This window comes from Eriocheir sinensis, chromosome 1 (genome assembly GCF_024679095.1).
Source record: "Eriocheir sinensis breed Jianghai 21 chromosome 1, ASM2467909v1, whole genome shotgun sequence".
In the NCBI taxonomy this organism is placed as follows: domain Eukaryota; kingdom Metazoa; phylum Arthropoda; class Malacostraca; order Decapoda; family Varunidae; genus Eriocheir; species Eriocheir sinensis.
Genome location: NC_066509.1, coordinates 5,711,002 through 5,735,009, shown reverse-complemented (window position 1 = coordinate 5,735,009; position 24,008 = coordinate 5,711,002). Strand labels below are relative to the sequence as shown.

Genomic DNA, 24,008 nt, shown 5'->3' with positions numbered 1-24,008 from the left:
ATTGGGTGTTTCTCTATCGGTTGTTTCCGTCTTTGACTCTCTTTGTCCATCTATTGTCCCATCTTCAACGTGTCCTAATCGTTGCCATTTCTTGATTATATTTGATGTTTCATGTCATTACTTTTGTCTGTTCTCTCGTCCATTTGGAGTTTGTTCATCCATTGTAGTGAGGCCAAGCATCCCTTTTGGGCACTTTTCACTTTTTTTCAGACATAGTCAATCGATGTCCACGTCTCTGATCCTTATGCCATGGCGGGGAGGACGCATTTATTAAAAACCCTTCGCGTTAGCTCAGCGGTAGACTTTTTCCAGCTACTCTCTTATAAAAAAAATAAAAATTAATTCCGTTTCTAGTGAGGGGTCAGTTGTCCGAAGTGTTCATATTCATTTACCGTTTTTAGAGCTTTCTCTTGAATGACAATTTGTTCGATTAGAACCTCCAGCATGGCGGTATTAATTTACGATAAGAATTAGCGTCCTCTTGTCCTGGAATGAATAAAAAAATAAATTGAACTTAAGCAAAAAAAAATCGCCTTCTGGTTTGATTATACACTGGCGGCACTTAATTATCCACTTGAAAGTAAAACTGCGACGTTTGAAAAGGAAAAAAAATCGTTCGGTTTGCCAAAGAACATAAAACGGTACCATTTCGTGATGAATGGCGGGTCGTGATTGCCTTCACATTTTGCCGCGAGTCACTCGAGACTGAAGTGTGTACGGAGCGTGAGATAAAGCCGACGTAATGAGGGCGTAACGACCTTCATGATTAATGCTGATGCTTGAGTGGAGCATCACCGCCTCGGCCTCGCAAAAAGGAGGGGGAAAAAAAGTGAGTTATAATCCAGTCTAAAGTCGCGACACGCTTCAAAAATTACGAAAACGCTTGAAACCTTGTATCGCACGTTTCACACAGGAACTTAAAATTGCTTACTCTTTTGAGTGGTGGTTTGCCTTTCACTGGAGCACCCTCGAGCTCCTCTCCAGGTCGAGGGGACGCGGGGATGTGGCGGCGTGGAGTGGACCGCTGCCGAAAAGGAAAGAATATCAAATTCTGCCGCTGGAATTTCCACAAGATTTCCAATGTTAGAAGTTTTTTGAAGGAAATGCTTCGGAGCAGATGGATTCTGTTCCCATTGCCTCCTGGCAGCAGTTAACAAGACGTGGCTCCTTCCCGGTATAGAGCATAAGTAATGATGGAGAGGTGAGCAAGTGGCGCAGAGGGTTCAGAAGCCAAACTCCCTTGACCCCAGACGTCAAAGGAGGTGCACTAAGTCGATTGTTACTCTCACTTAGGCATTCCGAATTCTACATAAAACAATTCTCGTGGGCACATAAGCAGCTTTTTGATGCCCCTGACAATATATTACATTTTGTTACTCTGTTGCTCCCTGGTATAAAAACGAGAGGCTGTTGGTGGGAGAACTAACAAACTTTCACATATTAGTTACTGAAAACATTTACATAATGTGCGCTAATTATTTTTGAAGGTCACTAAATTTAAAGGTAGGAGAATTTGAATGTATAGGTTTGATACGCAAAGCATTTTAATACTTTTCTAAGGTGTTTACTATCTTAGAACGGCAAATATGAAAGTGAAATATTAGAAATACACGATTGAGTCTACCGAGGTTTTCTTAGGAAATATGAATTCGCCTGAGGTTTAACGGTCCCGTCATGCATACGAGCTTCTTTCTCGTTCCATTGATTGATTCCCTCTGGACACAAAACAACTATTCCTCTCCCTGTATTTGCTTGTTTTGGAGAATACTGGTAGTCCTTTTGGGCGAGCCTTAGCAAAGGAAACTTAGGCCTGCAGGTATAGATATTTGCTCGAGAAGCGGCATGAACCTCCTAATCGACAGAAAAATAATAAAAAAATACAACTCCCCATGTGACCCTTTCTTGGTTATTTCTTCGGGCGTAGCAGTGCTGTCTGTCACTCGGTAGCCTGTACAGGGCCGAAATTTGCCTGGTTGTGTTCGTGGCATTGCTGAGAATGTTGGGAAAAACTTCAATGGAGATCCTAAACTTGATTAATAATTACTGACAGTGTGAGTCATTTACCATGGTCTGATCACGTGCTGGGTTAGCGATCGCTAGCCAGTGTGTGTGTGTGTGTGTGTGTGTGTGTGCTCAGTATTTTGATTATGTACGCAAGACTGGTAATCAGGAATGAGTAGTGTCTAGATTTCCCTCTTATTCGTATTAGGTAGTTTTATATGTGGTGGCAGTGCTAGTAGTAGGTAATAGCAGAGGTAATAGCAGAGAAAGAAGGGAAAGAATGACTACAATGTGGATTGCTCCTGCTTAAGGAAAGAAAAAGTAATAAGTTTTCTGATATTTTTTCTTCATTGCATCAAACACAGTGCAAGGCTTGTGGGAGACACTATACATGTCAACTAGAAGGCACAGAACAGAACAGAACCACTCCAGGCTGGTGCCATTCTCCCTCAAACATTCACATCTTAATTCGTGCAGAAAAAAAAGAAGTAAAAAAAAATGAGCACATCAATATATGTCAGTGTGAAACTTACATAATAAAATTAAATAAATGTTTATATAATAAAATAAAAAAAACATATTACATAAAGTCCACAGTGCCACTTTATATGAAACTCATTTTTTTTAGAAAAAAAAAAAAGGGTTTGAAATACATTTTTTCCTGCATAAGCAGAACATATTGTCTTTGTATCTACTGGAAATAAAATACTTTGTAACAGGCACACATTTTGTCACGTCTTGTACATGATCAACCTTTTTACTTATAAACATGAAAATCACAAATGTCATGAGCTTTTAAGCTTGCCTAATATTTGTCCATATGAGCAGGACTTTACAACTTCTTTGACTTTCTACACATAATCATGGAAGGTTTTAAGCAGAGCTAATTATTGCCTATAGCGACTAAAAACTGGTTCTGATTTAATTAAACAGACACGAAACGTGTGTGTGTGTGTGTGTGTGTGTGTGTGTGTGTGTGTGTGTGTGAGAGAGAGAGAGAGAGAGAGAGAGAGAGAGAGAGAGAGAGAGAGAGAGAGAGAGAGAGAGAGAGAGAGAGAGAGAGAGAGAAAAAGAGAGAGAGAGAGAGAGAGAGAGAGAGAGAGAGAGAGAGAGAGAGAGAGAGAGGAAGGAAAAATATTGTGAGAGAGAGAGAGAGAGAGAGAGAGAGAGAGAGAGAGAGAGAGAGAGAGAGAGAGAGAGAGAGAGAGAGAGAGAGAGAGAGAGAATTTAGTCAGGGATTCCATAGTGGTCTCCTCTTGAAAGAGTTTAACAATAAGACATTTGGAAAAATTGCAGCAATTCCAGAGCTTATCAGTGAAAAGGACAGTGATGTTCCTGATCAAGCACTGCATTAGTAAGACAGGCAGCATTAGTAGTAGTATAAAGTACATCTAATTTTTTTTTCTTCTCAAGAGGAAGATAAACATGCAGCTGGAAAGTTCAGAAGTCAAGAATGAAAATGAAGTATGTGTGTGTGTGCTTTATTTAGAGTATAGCTGTCTGAACTTTCTATTGGCATACTATTCTCTATTTTTTATTAACAAATCTACATGCTATTGCTAGTTAGTTTTCTGCATGTAATGCCATTACTCATGTTTGTAAAGTGATAATTATGAAAATAATAATAATGATAAAAAAAAAATATATATATATATATATATATATATATATATATATATATATATATATATATATATATATATATATATATATATATATATATATATATATATTCAGGTTACCAAAGTTATTTAGCTGACATCATTTATGACTGAAAAATCCTGTATCAATGATTTATCAAACTAATGGAACATAATACACCTGGCTTATGTTTTCAACAGTATGAGATGTACAATATAACTTATCAACATTATTGTAAAAAAAAATATTACAAATTAAGATGGTCTACTATAAATACCAACTTTTAAAAAGTCTCATGCTATTATTTTGTTAATTCTCCCTCATGCTTGCATTCATATCTACAACAATATAGTTAAATTTCATACTTTTAATCCTTTATCCTCCTCTTTAGGGACGGTTATCAACCATCATCTTATGTTGTTAACGAAGATATCCAACAGTAAAACTTAATAATTATTCTTAATACTAGATAAAAATAGATGCTTACATATCCTACAGGTCATCAAACTTTCCAATTTCTAGCTGCTGAGTTATTTGTGTATACTCATTTTGTGCACATGCATTAGTAGTTGCTATTACTTCACTGTACTTTGAATTTTGTTCTAAAATCATGCAGTAGAATGCTTCCTTAGCTATGCTTAAATGCTTTTAACAATGGGTCATGGGATTGTTTGTTGGACTATTCAAGACACTGAGGATCTGGGGTACATCAGTACCACTAGCCAGTCAAAATATTTGCCATAGTATTGGTGGTGGTGCACAGGAGACACCACTGTAAGTGGGAGAATTACAATTCCTCTAAAAAAGATCATTTTGGTTTCATACCCATGAATGTGAAACCCCAAGCTATCCTCATATGTCCAGATTGCTTGAATGTTTATTTACCTAGTTGTGTTATACAGGAAATGAGTTGCAATGTGGATGCCCATTTGAGTCTCACTCAGTCATACTTTGCTTTAAAGTAATTTTTTTTTGCGTGTGTGTGTGTGTGTGTGTGTGTGTGTGTGTGTGTGTGTGTGTGTGTGTGTGTGTGTGTGTGTGTGTGTGTGTGTGTGTGTGTATTTACCTAGTTGTGACATACGGGAAAAGAGCTACGCTCACGCTCTCCCGTCTCCATGTCCACTCTTATCCAACTTTTCCTAAATCACGAATGTTTCTTGCACAGACCACCTCCTCCTCCAGTCTATTCCATAGCCCAATGCTTCTATTTGGGAAGCTAAATTTTTTTTGTGTGTGTGTCTGTGTAATTCACCATGGCCTGATCACGAGTTGGACTCACTTTCGCCAGCAGGTACCTCCCAACGAGAGCAAATGCTCATTATCTTCGATCTCTGGGTACTGCCAGGACCTCACACACCACACAACCCATACCCTTTGCTCAAGGGGGGACAGTAACCACTCCTAGTCAACCGAAAGAATCCGGCCTGAGCGGGGCTCAAACCGCCGCCTGTTTGGCCGTTAAGCCTCGCAGTGCACTACCGATTGAGCCACCAGAGCAGTGTGTGTGTGTGTGTGTGTGTGTGTGTGTGTGTGTGTGTGTGTGTGTGTGTGTGTGTGTGTGTGTTTCCATGCTATTATTAACAATGTATTTATAAGTGACCTTTCACTGATCTGCCTCTTTCATTATCATTAACTAAAGCATTTGTTTACAATACATCTTATCGCCCAACCGCTCAGGAAGAGTGAAAATGGACGTTAAACGAAATGATGATGATGATGATTTGTTTACATCTTTTGAGATGACAATATTAAAGTAGAGAGAGTGGGCATAAATAGCACTCATCCAATTTCATATCTAAAACCACTAAATTCTTATTTTCTTTTTAGCCCCAACTTCTACACTTAACAAGGGACAAGGTGCATATAAAACCATCAGCAAGGATAGAAAGGTCAACCAGTTATGGACAACACAAACAAGCTCACACATGCTGAGGGATAATACAAGTGAAAATATTCTTTGTTCTGTAATACCTTTGAGAAAATTACTGCTCCAATGCAAATATAAACGTATGTACCATGAAAACATAAGATAGTACCTCACTATATGTATGTAGGTAAACACATACATTGCAATCAGAATACCCTTTATAAGCAAGCTCATTTTTCATGAGTACAGAAAGATAGTTTGTAAACATTTCTTAAGTTATAAGGCCTTAAAGTGCATAGATTTTTATATATACAACACACACATTGCATTGGTCACATAAGCATGAAATAAATGTGTTGAGCATTGAGAATAAACAAACCTTTGGGGGAACAAGGAAAGGCTGTCCTGTGAAATGAGCCCCACTACACATTCACAAAACATTGTTGAGTAACATTGACTAGAGCCATAATACATGGACTAGCATCACAACATTGCATTACCACCTGATGTCCAGTACAGCATCAAAAGCCTTAAGGTTAGACAACTGCTTTCAGACTCATAAGAGGTCCAACCTCAGTCCATGAACTTTATCAATGATACATTCTTTTGCAGATGAAATTATTATCCATTTCTACTTTAACATTATTCATAAACACTGTAACTTATGGGCATTTTATTTCTAACATATGTCATTGTAATTACCAACTTCCCATTGCTATTATACTTTATTATGGCAATATTATGACAAAATATGCCTTCTTACTTGATTAAATGTTTCAGTAAGAAATATCAAAGTAAATAGTTTTCTTGAAAATAAAGTATGTAGTATCAAATTATGTATTAATCATTGAAAGATTAAAGCATGTAAAGAAAGCTAACAAGAGGAAAATTCAAGATAAACCATAAACCACAGCAATTAATATTATCAGTTGTATGTTACTATTTATGAACCTTCAAGAAAAATAACTTATTATTGTTGGTGTCTACTTTCTAGGATGACCAATGTTCCGTTGGCAATTAATATTTGCTTTTCCAAAAAATGTTTTCGTACTATGCAATCGTCCTACAACATTCACTGAGTCCTCAATTCACAAGGAACCTTACAAACAGCATTAGTAGGCAACTCAAGAATTCGCAGGATAACTTTGTGAATGTGTCTCAGGCATTACGGTAGTCCTCTACATTTTTAGATGATTGCGGTGCTTCACACTGTTTCAGGTACAGAAAATTATTAGTTTTAATACATATTTGGGGGATACTTATGACTACATGCAAAGGGGAGGACATCATTTCTTTGCAGATTTTGTAAATTCACAGTACATTGTCCACCTGTATTTACAGGTCCACTACTTGCAAATTTACACATTAGCTGGTTTTCCTCCATTATCACAAAAGTGCCGCCGCACATTTAAGTGGCGCCGCTCCAAACATTAATGGTCCGCCTGCGGACAATTCAGCCATTCCCAAGGAAAGGATGGTGTATACATGCATAAAGCAGCATAACTTATGATATCATAAGTAGCATCGTTCATCAGCTCTACATACTATCATTCATCAGCTATACATATTGTGTACTGTACTGTATTTTACATAAACTTCTTACAAATAAATAGTACATATTTAAAATCTCTCTTTACTGTTGGGCACTCACCACAAAGTCTCCAACATTTTCTTTTTCAACTTAGGTGCTTAAGCATGTCATGTCATGCAAGTTATTTACTAATGAATGCTTCTTTCTATAAAAATTTGGTAATATGAAACAAATAATAAAAACTGGACAACTACTAGCTGCTGTTCAGATGATATCCATAAACAAACAGATGGCGTGTTGGCACAGAGGTGGGACTGGGTAATGTTGATAGTTTTTATTACCTGGTTTTAATAAAGAAGCATTCATTAGGCACTAACTGGTATGTTTAGTACCAGTACTGGTACTGGTACCAGCCCAGCCTTACTGCTATGCTGATACGTTATCTGTTACCAGCTGAACAGATAGTTGTAGTTATGATCCAGTTTTTATTATTACCAGTTTCATATTTTTATTACCTGATTTTTATGAGAAGCATTCATTGGTAAATAATCTGTATGGTACAATATGCTTATGCATCCAAAACTGAAAAAGAAAATGGAGATTTCAGGGTGCATACCCAGAATTTATTTGTAAGCTTATGTAAATTACAGTACAGTTTATATTATGTATAGCTGATGGATGATGCTACTTGTGATATCTTATGCTGCTTTCAGGTAACAGAAATGCTTTATTAAGTATAGTTTGTGTAAAATTGCTCTTAGTGTTTTTTTGCGGGTCTAGAGGCGTTTTTTGGAGGCAGCGTGCCAAACATTCACGGAAATTCTCCATTTGCCGGGTGCTGTGTCCTGTAACCCTCAGAAATAAGGGGTGACAGGTGAAATCTCTGCCTCCTGACTCCATGTGAGTGTCAAGGGATAACTATACTATGCCCTAACACCACAAAAAATGTAATATCAATCATGTTGGTTTCTGTAATTTTCAGAATGATCAGCACAGCTTGCAATATCCAAGAAAATTTCAGGTTGATTTCTAAATTGCATATCTTTTATACAAACATAAGTATTATCAGTTTTACAGCAAGCAGAATCAACTAGCTATAAAGAACCACTGAGCATCTTACAACATTATTCCTGTACTTGTGCTGTTTTCCATGTGTGACATTTACAAGGTAGAGATCATTTAAATGAGATTAGAATGTGAATACAGATAGTACTTATAAAATATTAATGAGCCTCACACATTAAAGGCACAGAAAATATTAGGAGTTCAAAGAGTCTTATAAGACATATGCAAAGGGTGCTTCACTATAAAAGGATATTTCAGGGTTATAAGTTTAAATGTAGGCACATACCTTACCCAGCAAAAGAATAAGAGATGCCCATTATATATATATATATATATATATATATATATATATATATATATATATATATATATATATATATATATAGATATAGATATATAGATATAGATATATATATATATATATATATATATATATATATATATATATATATATATATATATATATATATATATATATATATATATATATATATTGTATACATGCATATACATGTTGTATTTTCCAGTGTATAAAGTGACCCTTCAACAACAACAAACAATAAAATTTAATGGTAGTCTCAAGCAGAGTATGAAATCCTAACCTTTGCCTTCTGTTTGGTTATGATGTCCCTGGGGGCAATGGAGAGACACTTTACCTTAGACCTTCAGTTTAAATGAATGTTTTTTAAGTGTTGAAATTACCATCATTAGCATTATATGCTACTGTTTTTATCTATGATGGCAAATTTTCATGGAAATATCTCCATGGATACAGCCATGACGTGTGATCTATTGAACACCATAAAATTAATCAGTCAATCAATAGGAGCATATGCTGGGGAGCATGTTGCCTCCCCCACCCTACCCTGGTGGTCCCTTGGTGCAAGTCTCCATTCAGGCCCCCTTCCCACCCACAGTGCTCATGGCAGGATCCAATGATTTGTTTGTCATGAGCATTGTGTGCAGCCCCTTGACCTCCTCATGCTGAGTATGTGTGCCACATGCCTGTATAGCTGGAGTAGGCATTCACAAATTATGTAATTAATAGTGGTTAATAGGCCTTGATTTAGTTTCATTGAGTACTGACCAATTGGACACAGTCATGCCAGTGACATCTCACAATTTTGAACAGCCAAAGACCTTACAAGTCACTATTTAGTGTCCATAGCTCCCAGCCATATAGGAAGACAGAGAGCATGACCAACTTGAAGATCTGAATCTTTGTCTTTCTACACAGATATAGGAATGCCACCTACTTGTGCTGAGGGAGTCCATAACAACATGGGGCCAAGCTAATTTACCGGAAGACTTCTTGACGTGCCTTACCATTGTTCAGCACTACACGACCAAGGTACGAGATTTTTCAAGATTTCAATATCCTCAGCACACACAAGAACAGATTGTATTGTTTCACCAAGAAAGGTTCCAAACACCTGTACAGAGCTCTTATTTTTCATGGGGGTTATGTTCTTGACATCCCTGTCAATGGCCAAACCTGTGAATACTCTTACAACTTCTAAGTGAGTCAAATATATACATTTTTTTATCAGTGTCAATAATTTTCTGCTCCTCTTGGGCACTTTGCCATCTTTTCTATTAATATTTGGCTTTGGTGTGCTAAACTATGTCCGGGAGCCATGTGGAAAGCACATGATTAGGAAAACAAGTGTGCAAATAGCAATGTTACTAAGGTTGCAAGCTTCTGAACCTTTAAGCTCACAGTTTGAAAGGATATTTTGTGGGTCAACTTATTTGCTATTTGCCTTATACGATGGAAAATTGCAGTCATATCTACATACATGCATATATATGCATACATATATGGGGAACAAGAATGCATTTTTGATATTCAGAAAACATGTTAGGAAGATGCATATACTTCATACTGTGTAAATATATTACTCTTCTAGATCTACCATGATACTAGTGGAGGCTATTATATATTTAAGTCAACCTCCACTTTTTGGTTTAAGTTTAATAATTAAATAATTTAATTTTGCAATGAGAGAGTAAACCAACAGTTATTCTGAATGTAATTATAGAGGCTTTACACATCGTAACAAGAATTAAATCTTAAAAGTATATGAACACCTCAAACTTTAACAAAACCATCTTACAAGGTAACTTCATTAATTCTCCAATATAACCTAATTGGCATGACTGGGTATGTCGCTCCCTCCAGTTATCTTTTCTTGATGTTAATGGATACATTTAACAAGAATTTTGAACTTGAAAGCATAAAACTTTATAGACTAACCTAATTACTGACTATGACCTAAGTGACAAAACAGACATCACTCCCACTTATCTTCCCTTGTTGTTTAATGGATGCATACTTATGCATGAAGACAGAACTATGTTCAAAAAGGGTTTAGTCGAAACCCAGAACCCAACGGTGAGTAGGGATGAACCTTGGCCCACATGAGGGCATCATTCTGACCCATTACTGACTCCCCATTCTCTAAGAAGTAACTTGGACCCTGGAAAAAAAAATATCAGATAATTTTTACATTAGTTTCATGTCTCATCTGACTTACGTTCATGCAAATTACACTGAGTTTACTTGTTAATTACATTTTTATATTTATTATCTTCCTGAAAACTGCATACTAAGATATCTAAGAGCCACATGCCATATTAACACTTAAATCATTGGTGTCCATGATCCTAACTTTACTGTATTCTGCAAGCATCAGGTGCAGTATTATGGATAAGATCCAATACATAAGTGAAGATTTTTAAATTATGAATATAAACAAATTTATGGAAACCATTTCATAAGAAGTTCCTGCAATATAGTTTTAAGAAAGGTAATCCTCTTAGAGCTTATATGAAAATGAGTCTGTAATGAAAACTTCTCCCTGTCCCTTTCTTGAGTAGGCTCAAAATTTTGGCTACAAGAAAGTTTACATGTGAATAAATAAAGTAACAACTCATCCCAAAATGATTACTTTTTCAAAATGTTTTAAGCCAATACCAATCTCTTCCCACATTCCTACTACTTGCCTTTATGATCTGGTTGGTGATGCAGCATGTCTGAGAGTCTGAGTGTCGAGGAAGATGGGAGCCACTAACTCTTGTAATGCCAATGTCACACCACAGTCCCACCTCCTCACTGGTGTCAATGTCCCAGCTACAATCCTCTTTTTCCCACCTGGAGATATAGTAGAGGAAATATCCATTTTCAAAAACATATTAATAGAAAAAATGGCAGTGTCCAAGAGAAGTAGAGGTAATGACACTGACAAAAAATATGATGATATTGAACATGTTTAGGATAGTATTTTCAGTATTGGCCAATCATGGGAATGTCAAGAAAGTACCCCTGGGGAAAACTGTAGTAGTTCTGTGCCACAGGATACTGTGGTTAAGGATGAGATATTTCTCAGCTAATTTTGCCAAAATACTTGTCAAAGTGATTACATAGTATTTTTTACTCACTTGCTTCTACATAAAACTGATTTTTCAATGAAGATGGCAGAATTGAGTAAGTAGATGATGATAAAAAAAATAACAAACTCACTTGGTTCTTGTTGTAGTTATATGTTCAGTAAGAAATTCACAGCCAGCAGGTCGATGCTTCTCTATGATGTAGCTATTGAAGAGAAAAGTTTTAAGAAATATGTCACTTGATAAATCTAAAACAATATACCTCAATTTCCTTGTTAAATTTAAGATGTATCTTTGTTTTCACACACACTTAATGTGCTAAATACACTTTCTCAAGTTCAATTCAATATTTTGAAAAGGAATAATAATTATAGGCACAGGTGTGTTCCCTAAATGCAAATAATATGCAACAAAAAATAATAAATTTGTGAAATACAGTTTTGAAGTAAATCAATACAAAAGTAACCAGACTTAGCATTTTTATAATTCAACATTATCATGTATGGTGCAATATAATACTAAACAATAATTTACAACATGGCTTGTAATTCTTATAAAGTGGAGGACCAAGGAATTACCTTGCATGACTGAGTAGGTAGGGCACAATGGTGCTGTAGTTTAACACTGCTGCCTTCACAGCCCCAAGGTAGGCAGAGAGGGAAAGAAGAGCTCCTCGCTCATCCCCTTGGATGACCCACTTGCCACTGCTCTGCACCAAGGGAACTGCCTGGAGCAATCGCAGCACATACCACACGCTGCTCCGGTCAAGGTTTCCTCCAATAATTTGCTCTGAAAAAAAAAATAATAATAATAATATGGATACTTTTTTTCTATTATAGGAAAAATCCATTAATATTAATTCTACTGGTATGAAAATCACAATAGTCCCAATTCCTGAAGGTGGGAAATTGTAATACTAACACCCAAGAGTTCAAATTATCACAAACAAGAAGTTACGCCCCTTAAAAATACAACTGCCCAAATTGTGGAATGAAATAATAAAAAAATAAAATCTTTATTCAAAAATCCATGCAAGTTGATCAGCAATTGCTTTTGTTATGGCTGCATTTAAAACCATGCAGCCTCATGGCCAATACAGCATCATCAGCTTCACGACCTCTTTTGAAATAGACCTTGCAATGTGCAGAGACTAAACACCTAATATGTCATTGGGTGGCTGAGGCGATGCGCCTTCCTGGTGTTTGCCCTTATTGATTGATTGAGTCTTAATAATTTCAATTTTACGCATCAATCAATCAATAGGGTAGGCGGTGGCCGAACTGGTAGCGTACTGGGCCCACATTCACCGCGTGATGGACGACGCAGGTTCAAATCCCCACGCTACCACTCGGATTTTTCAGTCACTGCCGAGTGGCTTAAAACTACCCACATGCTGTCCTGAAGACCACCCATCAACCCGGACTCTAGAGGAAGCCGTCCAAGCGAATCAAGAACGAGTTCCGGGGGGCAGCATGAGCCAGTGCAAGATGGCGCCACTATAAACACTCGCCTGCGCCAGAACGGGCTGGGCCGACCATCAGGCCCCACCTGGAAGAAGCCTTGGGCCGACCATCAGGCCCCACCAGGAAGATGCCTACCGGCGCAACAGGCAACGACATAAAAATAAAAAAAAATAAAAAAAAAATGCTGGGGGAGTGTGTGGGCTTGCCCATCCTACGATGCCAAACACGGATGGGGGTTCCTCCAGGAAAGTTTACATGCAAGCCCCCTTCCCATCATAAGTACCTCATGGCAGGATCTATCAACATGACCAAGCCACAAACTCTGTGGGTGCCCCCTTGGACTCTATCTCTTGGGATTGTTTATTAAAAAATATCCCAGGGGGCAGGATCAAATTCTCAGTAACGTGCTACATGCCCACATACACTGAGTTGGTGTTAAGGGACTAAGCACGTAATACATAACAGACAATAGGTAATGTGACACAAAGTTATCCAGCGATGTCCCGTGATTTTTACAGGTTTTTATTAACTGGAATCAGCCCGCCTCTTCGCGTCACTATTTAGTGTCATTGTCTTGCAGTTTAGGATATGTAGTTGTTGCAGTAGATATGTAATTGTTACAGTCCTGACAGCTCTCTTTCATTTTCCAGATAGGGATGACCAGCCCCCTCTTCCAGTCAGGAGGAATGGTACTAGATTCCCATCCAAAAGTCAAGACCACATGCAACCTAAGGATCATGGCCTCACCTCCATCTTTGAGCATCTTTACACTAATGTTACAAATACCAGCTGCCTTTCCACAGCCTCTCTGACCTCTTCAAGAGAGGGTAAGCTTTTGTCAATGGGTGGATCAGCATCCCTCATTTGCAATCCAACAGTTATTAGCTGCCTGCTCAGAGGGTCTGCCATGTACAACCCAAAATAAATAAATAAATAAATAAATAAATAAATAAATATATATATATATATATATATATATATATATATATATATATATATATATATATATATATATATATATATATATATATATATATATATATATATATCAGGACCCACAGAATGTCCCCCCCACAGTATGTTGACAAGCCCCACAGACACATATAGGTCTCTCTCTCTCGCTCTCAGGACCCACAGAATGTCCCCACAGACACATATAGGTCTCTCTCTCTCTCTCAGGACCCACAGAATGTCCCCCCCACAGACACATAATGGTCGGTCGGTCGGTCTCTCTCTCTCTCACTCACAGGACCCACAGTATGGTGACAAGCCCCACACACACAGACCCCCCCAGACTCTCTCTCTCTCTCAGGACCCACAGACACAAAAAGGTCAGTCTCTCTCTCTCTCTCTCTCTCTCTCTCTCTCTCTCTCTCTCTCTCTCTCTCTCTCTCTCTCTCTCTCTCTCTCTCTCTCTCTCTCTCTCTCTCTCTCTCTCTCTACACAGGACCCACAGAATGTCCCCCCACAGTATGTTGACAAGCCCCACAGACACATGCCCCCCAAGACACATATAGGTCTCTCTCTCTCTCTCTCTCTCTCTCTCTCTCTCTCTCTCTCTCTCTCTCTCTCTCTCTCTCTCTCTCTCTCTCTCTCTCTCTCTCTCTCTCTCTCTCTCTCTCTCTCTCTCTCTCTCTCTCTCTCTCTCTCTCTCAGGACCCACCCACAGTATGTTGACAAGCCCCACAGACACATGCCCCCCCAGACACATACAAGTCTGTCTCTCTCTCTCTCTCTCTCTCTCTCTCTCTCTCTCTCTCTCTCTCTCTCTCTCTCTCTCTCTCTCTCTCTCTCTCTCTCTCTCTCTCTCTCTCTCTCTGGGACCCACAGAATGTCCCCCCACAGTATGTTGACAAGCCCCACAGACACATGCCCCCAGACTCTCTCTCTCACAGGACCTGCAGAATGTCCCCCACACAGTATGTTGACAAGCCCCACAGACACATGCCCCCTAGACTCTCTCTCTCACAGGACCCGTAGAATGTCCCCCCACACAGTATGTTGACAAGCCCCACAGACACATGCCCCCTAGACTCTCTCTCACAGGACCCACAGAATGTCCCCCCCACAGTATGTTGACAAGCCCCACAGACACATGCCCCCCCAGACTCTCTCTCTCACAGGACCCACAGAATGTCCCCCCCACCCAGTATGTTGACAAGCCCACAGACACATGCCCCCTAGACTCTCTCTCTCACAGGACCCTGAGAATGTCCCCCCACACAGTATGTTGACAAGCCCCACAGACACATGCCCCCCCAGACACATAAAGGTCTCTCTCTCTCTCTCTCTCTCTCTCTCTCTCTCTCTCTCTCTCTCTCTCTCTCTCTCTCTCTCTCTCTCTCTCTCTCTCTCTCTCTCTCAGGATCCACAGAATGTCCCCCCCACAGTATGTTGACAAGCCCCACAGACACATATAAGTCTCTCTCTCTCTCTCTCTCTCTCTCTCTCTCTCTCTCTCTCACAGGACCCACAGAATGTCCCCCCCACACAGTATGTTGACAAGCCCCACAGACACATATAGTCTCTCTCTCTCTCTCTCTCTCTCTCTCTCTCTCTCTCTCTCTCTCTCTCTCTCTCTCTCTCTCTCTCTCTCTCTCTCTCTCTCTCTCTCTCTCTCTCTCTCTCTCTCTCTCTCTCTCTCTCTCTCTCTCTCTCTCTCTCTCTCTCTCTCTCTCTCTCTCTCTCTCTCTCTCTCTCTCTCTCTCTCTCTCTCTCTCTCTCTCTCTCTCTCTCTCTCTCTCTCTCTCTCTCTCTCTCTCTCTCTCTCTCTCTCTCTCTCTCTCTCTCTCTCTCTCTCTCTCTCTCTCTCTCTCTCTCTCTCTCTCTCTCTCTCTCTCTCTCTCTCTCTCTCTCTCTCTCTCTCTCTCTCTCTCTCTCTCTCTCTCTCTCTCTCTCTCTCTCTCTCTCACTCTCTCTCTCTCTCTCTATCTCTCTCAGGACCCACAGAATGTCCCCCACAGTGTGTTGACAACCCCTACAGACACATGCCCCCTAGACACATATAGGTCTCTCTCTCTCTCTCTCTCTCTCTCTCTCTCTCTCTCTGTCTCTCTCTCTCTCTCTCTCTCTCTCTCTCTCTCTCTCTCTCTCTCTCTCTCTCTCTCTCTCTCAGGACCCACAGAATGTCCCCCCCACAGTATGTTGACAAGCCCCACAGACACATGCCCCCCCAGACTCTCTCTCTCTCACAGGACCTGCAGAATGTCCACCCCACACAGTATGTTGACAAGCCCCACAGACACATGCCCCCCTAGACTCTCTCTCTCACAGGACCGTAGAATGTCCCCCACACAGTATGTTGACAAGCCCCACAGACACATGCCCCCCTAGACTCTCTCTCTCTCTCTCTCTCTCTCTCTCTCTCTCTCTCTCTCTCTCTCTCTCTCTCTCTCTCTCTCTCTCTCTCTCTCTCTCTCTCTCTCTCTCTCTCTCTCTCTCTCTCTCTCTCTCTCTCTCTCTCTCTCTCTCTCTCTCTCTCTCTCTCTCTCTCTCTCTCTCTCTCTCTCTCTCTCTCTCTCTCTTCTCTCTCTCTTCTCTCTCTCTCTCACAGGACCCACAGAATGTCCCCCCCACAGACACATAACCCCCCAGACTCTCTCTCTTGTAGTATGAAATATAGATATGTTACCAGTTTCAGGTGGTTATCAAGATTATGAATCTCAATTCTGATGTGGTTTTCATGTGAACAGCCACTAGCCACCTACCCATCCACATTGTAGTAATCTTACAGGACATGCAGGAATACAAAGACATGTGTTCTTAGTTTCCAAATCTAGGTGTCAGTTTATAAATACCTTGTAAAAATTCAATGCCCTTGGAAAGCCCTTTGTGTGGTTGAGTTGAAAGCAGCAGGTAAAGAACTTGATCAAGCACAGAACCAACAGCCTTGTCAAAACACTCTGCTGGGGGTGGAAATTTGGCAAGTTCATAGAGCCTATCATGCTCCTCTTGTGTACCCATGTGGGAAAGGATGACTTCAGCCTTGAGGACAGTCTGATTCATTCCCTGAAATGTAAACATGAATGATTAAATTTTTCCATCCATGCACCTGATGTTTAGTATACCAACTGACAAGAGACAATTTATCAAATTGTTTATAAAATTAGTTATAGTTATTTGAGGGAAAGTCAATTGAAATTTGATTCAGCACAACATGATTAATGTGTACATTTACATGAGTGTTTTATAATACTAATAAAAATAACCAAAGATTACTAACTTCTGGTAATATTAAGGCAAGCTCCATTGCCAATTCCCACAAAGAAAGGCGAATGGTGCGGTACGTGAGGTAGCGCACTGCAGTATCTACAATACAACTGATTTCTGATGCATTTGTGGTGTCTCCTTTAGTGGAATCATATCCTACACCCTCGTCCCCTAGGAGATGGCCAACTGCAACCACTAGCTCCAATTCATGTCCTTGAAGAAGTACTGAGAGGGCACCCTGAAATGAAGTAAATAAAATTGGAAATTAGATCAACAGAAACATTTGATCAAGTGAAATTCAATTTCATTATTTTCAAGTACTTTCATCATTTCACTAAATATGTACTGGCAATTATTTCCATTCAAAACACTATATAGCAATCTATGAAAAATATTCTGAATAACAGAGCACATGAGATGTAATACCTTGACATCATCAACAGCCAGGAGGGCACAGGAGGCAATAATTGGAGCTCCGTGAAGCAAATGCCACTGAGCTACCAGCCGAGCACATTCTACAGTCCTGCCCTGCACAGGGTTGACACCATTAACCTCTGCTGCCAGTGCTCTGGGGGGTACCTCGGGGGGAGGACCCTTGCGACTGTGATGACTGATCTTGCTCAGCGCTACACACTCTGAGAATGCTTTGTCAAGGTGTCCTGCAACGTTTAATCTACATTTAGACAGTCATTATATCTTAGAGGAAGAAGAAAAAAATGAATGACAGTTGAGGGCAGTGATTGCTGGGCACATCAGGCTGGTCTCTTACAGGAACATTCCAGTTACCAGGTTAGGGGAAATTTATGTAGGATGTCAAGGGGTAATTTATTGGGGTAAATCAGACTGTCTAAAAAAAACCTGCATGTCAAAGTTATCAAGCCTGATTCTTCATGCACACATAAAAATAATTTATATCTTCTTGTCATTAAACATTTCATGCAACAAGATTCTTCTCAAGCTGTGGTATATTACAAATGTATACTCAGTGGAGTATAAAAATTACATCAAAAAGATCGCCAATCTTGAAAATGCAGACTGTATTTCCTGATAATAAATCAAGCTCTGAGAGTACAATGCATTAGCACAAAAGAGGATATGCATCTTCATATTAGCACTGACAAAAATCCACAAGACTATATATAAATGCTTTACCTCACCATTATTATAAACAATTATGTGTACATGGAACATTTGCATTCATTACCTCAATTATAAAGATGGATGCATATATACATTCCAAAATATTGATTTTGCTATGTAAATAAAGAATAAGTTAACACCCCTTTTATATATATGTATGAGATCTGACAAAACATTATTTCCAATAATATATATATATATATATATATATATATATATATATATATATATATATATATATATATATATATATATATATATATATATATATATATATATCAAGAATGCTATCTACAGCATGTCTAAAGTACAAAACAACATACTCTGTTCAGTGCTGCAACTTCTGAGTGTGGCAAACATCTACTTACTAAGCTGTGCATTGTACCTGTGGAGTACTGAAGCCAAGTAAGCAAATGTGACGAGTGACTGCTAGCTATACTGCACCTTCGTGATGATTTACAGTGTGGGTTAAGGCTGACTACTCTAACCTGTCACACAAGCTCGATTTCCTATGTCATATGTACTACCAAGCTGCAAGAAACTGAAGAACTGATTACATCTGTGAAACATCCTAAATGTTATGCTAGTTTTGTAAAGTGTATCCCCTTAAAATATGCATTATCAAACAATATTGTTTTATTAATCCAAACACTAGAAACACTATCCTTCTCTTCTGTGAATATAATGAGATTCTTGCATCCTTAAACACACACACATACACACACACTGAGGAAGACCAGATGCATGTCAAGAAAAAGAGGTTTCTGCACAGAAGCATTATACTAGGAATGGCTTATAAGAAAAAATTATTGCAGTGAAGTTTTCACAAATTAAAAAACAAAGACTCTACCACAACAAAGAAAGAGAAGGAAACTTCTGACAAAAATACAAAGAGGTACAGAATCCATAGGGAGGAAGTTTAGATCCCAAGGATTTCTCTGGCAGACTATCAAAAGGTTTCAAAATGTCTTGAGGCGACAAAAAAAAGTTTCACCAAAATGGCTAAGAGAGGATAACAAGGAATTAGTTAAAAAGACAAAAAGAGCACCAATAGAACACCCCTTGTGGAATCCATACTGGTGTTCAGGGAGAAGGTTAGAACTGATAGATGATTATGAACTTTCCTGTTGATAATTTTTTCAAATGCTTTACAAAGACAAAAAAAGCAAAGCAACAATGGCAGAAGTTTGAAGGGATAAGAGCAGTCACCCTTCCTAGCAATAGGTTGTATATGTAGGAATACTTTCAGCAGGAAGATGTTGAAAGGCAGAGATGAAAGAGTCTGACCAGGCAGGATGCCAGGCCAGCACTGATGCATAGTTTTTAAGAACAAGAGGAGAAACTCCATCAGGTCCATTGCTACATTGAATAGGAAGTGGTGAAATCAATAGAGGCTCTGATTTATCACGTTAGAATATGCAGCAGTAGTGAGGTCTCCATTTAAAAAAAAAAGATATAGATAAGACCAAGAAAATACAGAGCAACAGCCAAAATAGTCTCCAGTCTGAGATTCATCATACAAAGAAAGACAAAAAATTGGAGCTGCCATCCTGTCTCGTAAGATTAATTTGCTTGGATATGGTTTTGAAATAATTTTGAGGACTGAAGACAGGAAAAGGTCTTGATTCCCATTCCCTACCTTCATGAGACTCCTTGCATTACAAGTGGATGGGGAATGCTTTGTCAATTCTTGAAACTAAGTTCATCATTTATACAAAAGAATAAATAAATAAATAAATAAATAATAATAATAATAATAGTTAGTAGGCCCTACCCCTTTGAGCTTTCTGGACTGCAATGTGATAGATGTATTTTACAATTACTTGCTACACTAATGAGAAAATATTTTCAAAAATATATTCCTACAAAGATTACATTAAACTATTTTTCTTGAAAGGCCTCTATTGCTAGCTCTACGCAACTTCACGCTATGATATAATAATGAACTAAAAGCATTACCAGATGAGCTAGTTGTGGAGAGCATATTAACTTTTTACTTGTGATATAAGGCCACTGGACTATTGCTAAAAGATGTTTTTGATACACAGATGTCCAGCCATTATCCAACTGCACTTCAATATGTTCATGCAACACTTGAAACTGATTTGAAACTTCTTGTTCTTTTGAAATTGATTCATTGATAAATGCAGTGCATGCAAGAATCCCTTATCACTAATAACTACATATTTTATTTTATTTATATTTATTTCTTCTTCTTTTTTTTTTTTTTTTAAGGAAATCATCAATCCAAACACCTATACACAAATCTTGATATGACCTTTCAGCTTTACTCTCATCACCGACATGACATTCCATAAGTCCTGTCTCAATAGACATGGTGTATGGAATCACAAAACAGCAACTCCATTGAATTTTTATTTATTATTTCATAATCTGCTTAATCATTTGCATGGCTATGCCTTGTTATGATGGCCTGTCCCTATGCAAAATGAGAATAATGAAATACCTGTTTCTGTATGATGTTTTGGTTCTCCACTCTTTAGTTTTGAAACAGTTGGATAACAGATGATTAGCTGTATATATGTGACAAAAAACAACTTTCTTGCCTCCTTCTTAGTGTCACACTAATGTCCTGATGACTACAAATATCACCAGTGTGCATTCAGATCATGGACCAGCTGGTGATGCAGGATTCACCTTGCACCAAACAAATCTACAGGTCATGTCTAAGATTCATGTCACCCAGGCAGCATATGCAAGTAATCAGTGTAATTGAGGTTTAAAGCATCACACTGCTGGTTCACCTCAGTAGCGAATTATTAGTTTTGTCACTCGTGTCATTCCTTGTGGGCATTCCAGTGCAGTGGCAACTTTGGAAATGGATGGCATTGGTTACTCTACCTCGGCCAATGTGAAAATTGATGAGTTTATCTGCATCACGAGTGGCCAAGAGGTACGGGACACACGCTTCGTTATCATCACTCAAAAGCTGCTCTGCATGCCTTAGGGTTTGAGGTAATTAAGGTATTATATAGGAAGGAAGAGACTGTCAGGATAAAATATGGAGTCACGCTCAAAGAACAAACATACAAAACTGTAAGAAAGTATCTTTTAAACTAAACTACTTGAGAAAATAAACACATCATGTACTTATCAAAGCAAGACGGCTAAACAGAAAGATCCAGTCACAGAGGTGAATTATACTCCATTTCTTAGAGATATGGAGATAATGGCACAGTGCTTTTATCATATATGACAAGGATATATGACAATTTGATGATACATGGAGGCATTGCTATTGGGCATAACATTTTTTTGGAAGACTCATTTCCTAATTAAAGCAATGAATAAGGCTAAAATTAACATAATAAGATATCTAATCTACATAATAAACAGTTCATGTAAAAATGAGTGATTGGGAAGAAGCTGTGGGTCATTTAAAGGAAAGATACAATAGAAAACTTATACGTAATTGTAAACAGTAGGATCTCCACTTTGGTGATAAATTGGTCTAGTAAAAAGTAACACTAAATGAAAACTGTCAAAATGGTGACATAATTATATATGTTAAAAGATTTATTTGGTTCTAAGCTGAAACAATCCCTCCTTGTTTACTGATGAAACACACAAACTTTCATTCTGTAATTTTTCATATGAAAATAATAATTAATGATGCCATTTGCAGAAAACAATTCTTAATGGTTTCACAAAACAAAGCTTTCACTATTTATGGTACTTACGAACAATCATTACACAAAAATAATACTGCAAGAAGGTCACTTCTTCCCTTCTGGGGGTAAATCCAGAAACAAAGACAGCTGCATGGGCCGGCTGACTGACCCCCACCCACCGCTACTACCTTTACCACTGATGCACAGATGGAGCCCCTCCAGGTCTTGGAGAGGGAAGCATGGCAGTGGACCAAGCAAGTATTTGAGCAGGATGATGACATTATTGAACTCCCCAATCAATCACAATAGCCACTGACTAGACAGCTGAATGTTTTTTTTGTGCAAATATGAATTCATATTGAGGTGTGTATAGCACACACACACACACACACACACACGGCCTGGTAGCTCAGTGGAGAGAGCGTCTGCCTCACAACCAGAAGGACCGGGGTTCGATTCCCAGCCGGGTGAAGATAAGTTGGGTTTATTTCTTTCACGTGTAGCCCCTGTTAACCTAGCAGTGAGTAGGTACGCGACGTAAGGCAAGGAGTTGTGACCTCGTTGTCGCGGTGTGTTGTGTGTGCGTGGTCTCAGTCCTACCCAAAGGTCGGTACTATGAGCTCTGTGCTCTTCCGTAGGGGAATGGCTGGCTGTCTTGAGAGAGACCCGCAGCAGACCAAGAGGTGAATTACATACACACTTATTCATTGAGTAATGAGCTCAATCAAATGAAATTCCTGTTATCTAATTAAAATGAGAAAGGATGTTAAGAATGAAATTAGAATATACTAGTTATAGTGCCTCTCTGGCAAGTTCAAATATCCTTGCACACTGTGGGATAATTTTGAGCATTGGACTCGGAAAGATCGAAAATAAATTGAACATAATTCGCTTAAATTCAAACTTTGACATACATGATACCCACCCAACTAGAATAGCACCACCAAAATTGAGATCCAGCTGTATATTAATTTACCAATTCCTAATGCCATTTGTATATCAAGTTGTATATCTATGCCATAATGTCCTGATAAGCCATCTTAAGAGTTAGGTGGAATAGCTTAAAGTTGTTTTGGCATCACAAATTTTACACCTAGAGTAAAAAATTACAAATTGTGTATACTTTTGAGAAAGTTTTGTTCTTAAAAATTTAAAAATGCTGGCCTCCAAAAAGTAGTAGCTTTTAGTGGAACATGGAATCAAACCCACACACACTATCTACTAAAAGGAGCATGAAGGTAGCAATAATTCATACCTGGCCATCAGCTTACGCCAGTAGTCAACAGAGACAGCAGGTGCCAGGGCGAGGGCATGGTCCCACTGGTGAAGACGTATCATCAGCTCACAGTACTGCTGTACAGCTCCACACCTCAGGTAAGACTCTGCTAGAGCCTCCTGACTCTCAGCACTAGAGTGTTTCCGTCCAGCTACACCCTGCCCTCGGTTGACATCTATTTCTTGTTCTGTTGCCAGAGCCTGCCAATAATATCAAAGTAATATTTACTGATGTAAAATTTTAAGAGGTTTGAAGCATTACATAAACATGCTATACTTTTTAGTTGGATCACACAACCACACAAAAAAGAAATCTGAAAACTGCCCAAAATATGTACAAACATCCCCCCAAATGAGCACCATGTCAGATCTTATACTATTCCATTTTAAAGGCTGCGTGACAAACAGTTATATAAATAACAAAGAAGGAAACCTCAGCCTAAACTTATGACCTTACCTGTGAGGACCATGAAAAAATCAGTAAGATAAATATGGCTCCCACTCACCAAGGAACACTTGATGATGTGGGAGTGATGCATGATGGACTGAGTGTAATTAGGGGAGAGGAGGGAGATATCTGCGTGCCCTTGCAGCACATACACAAGGTCCCACAGGTTTCTTACCCGCACATCCCCCTGCAGGAGCCAGAGAGAAAAGTTAAAAACAATAATGTTTAAGATATCATAGGTGTAACACATTAAATTGATTATATGCCCTACTCTAACATGAGACATATGATACACTTCACAGCTTGCAAAGGCTGCCATTATGTAAGCTTGAGCAATCACCCCCAT

General features: G+C 38.8%; 1 protein-coding gene and 1 long non-coding RNA gene across 7 annotated transcripts in view; one reads left to right on the top strand and one right to left on the bottom strand.

The window, feature by feature from the left end:
* LOC126984801 (uncharacterized) overlaps window positions 1-13,875 on the top strand; it is a 102,818-nt gene extending 88,943 nt beyond the window's left edge. The window contains exons 5-6 of one of the 2 annotated variants that reach the window (XR_007737867.1): window positions 9,343-9,456; window positions 13,609-13,875. This is a non-coding gene — a long non-coding RNA (uncharacterized LOC126984801). Of the gene's footprint in view, window positions 1-9,342; window positions 9,457-13,608 lie in introns of those variants that run through there. The other variant, XR_007737888.1, reaches the window with a different exon arrangement.
* Window positions 9,446-24,008, bottom strand: part of LOC126984706 (WD repeat-containing protein 17-like) — a 34,355-nt gene continuing 19,792 nt past the window's right edge. For all 5 annotated transcript variants that reach the window (XM_050838897.1, XM_050838758.1, XM_050838676.1 and 2 more), the window contains 10 exons: window positions 23,721-23,849; window positions 23,195-23,415; window positions 21,170-21,270; window positions 17,594-17,826; window positions 17,181-17,405; window positions 16,756-16,966; window positions 12,074-12,284; window positions 11,629-11,700; window positions 11,112-11,259; window positions 9,446-10,585 (listed from right to left, as the gene is read on the bottom strand). In XM_050838897.1, coding sequence (XP_050694854.1) covers window positions 10,466-10,585; window positions 11,112-11,259; window positions 11,629-11,700; window positions 12,074-12,284; window positions 16,756-16,966; window positions 17,181-17,405; window positions 17,594-17,826; window positions 21,170-21,270; window positions 23,195-23,415; window positions 23,721-23,849 — 1,671 coding nt within the window. In that variant the 3' untranslated portion in view covers window positions 9,446-10,465. The remainder of the gene's footprint in view (window positions 10,586-11,111; window positions 11,260-11,628; window positions 11,701-12,073; window positions 12,285-16,755; window positions 16,967-17,180; window positions 17,406-17,593; window positions 17,827-21,169; window positions 21,271-23,194; window positions 23,416-23,720; window positions 23,850-24,008) is intronic.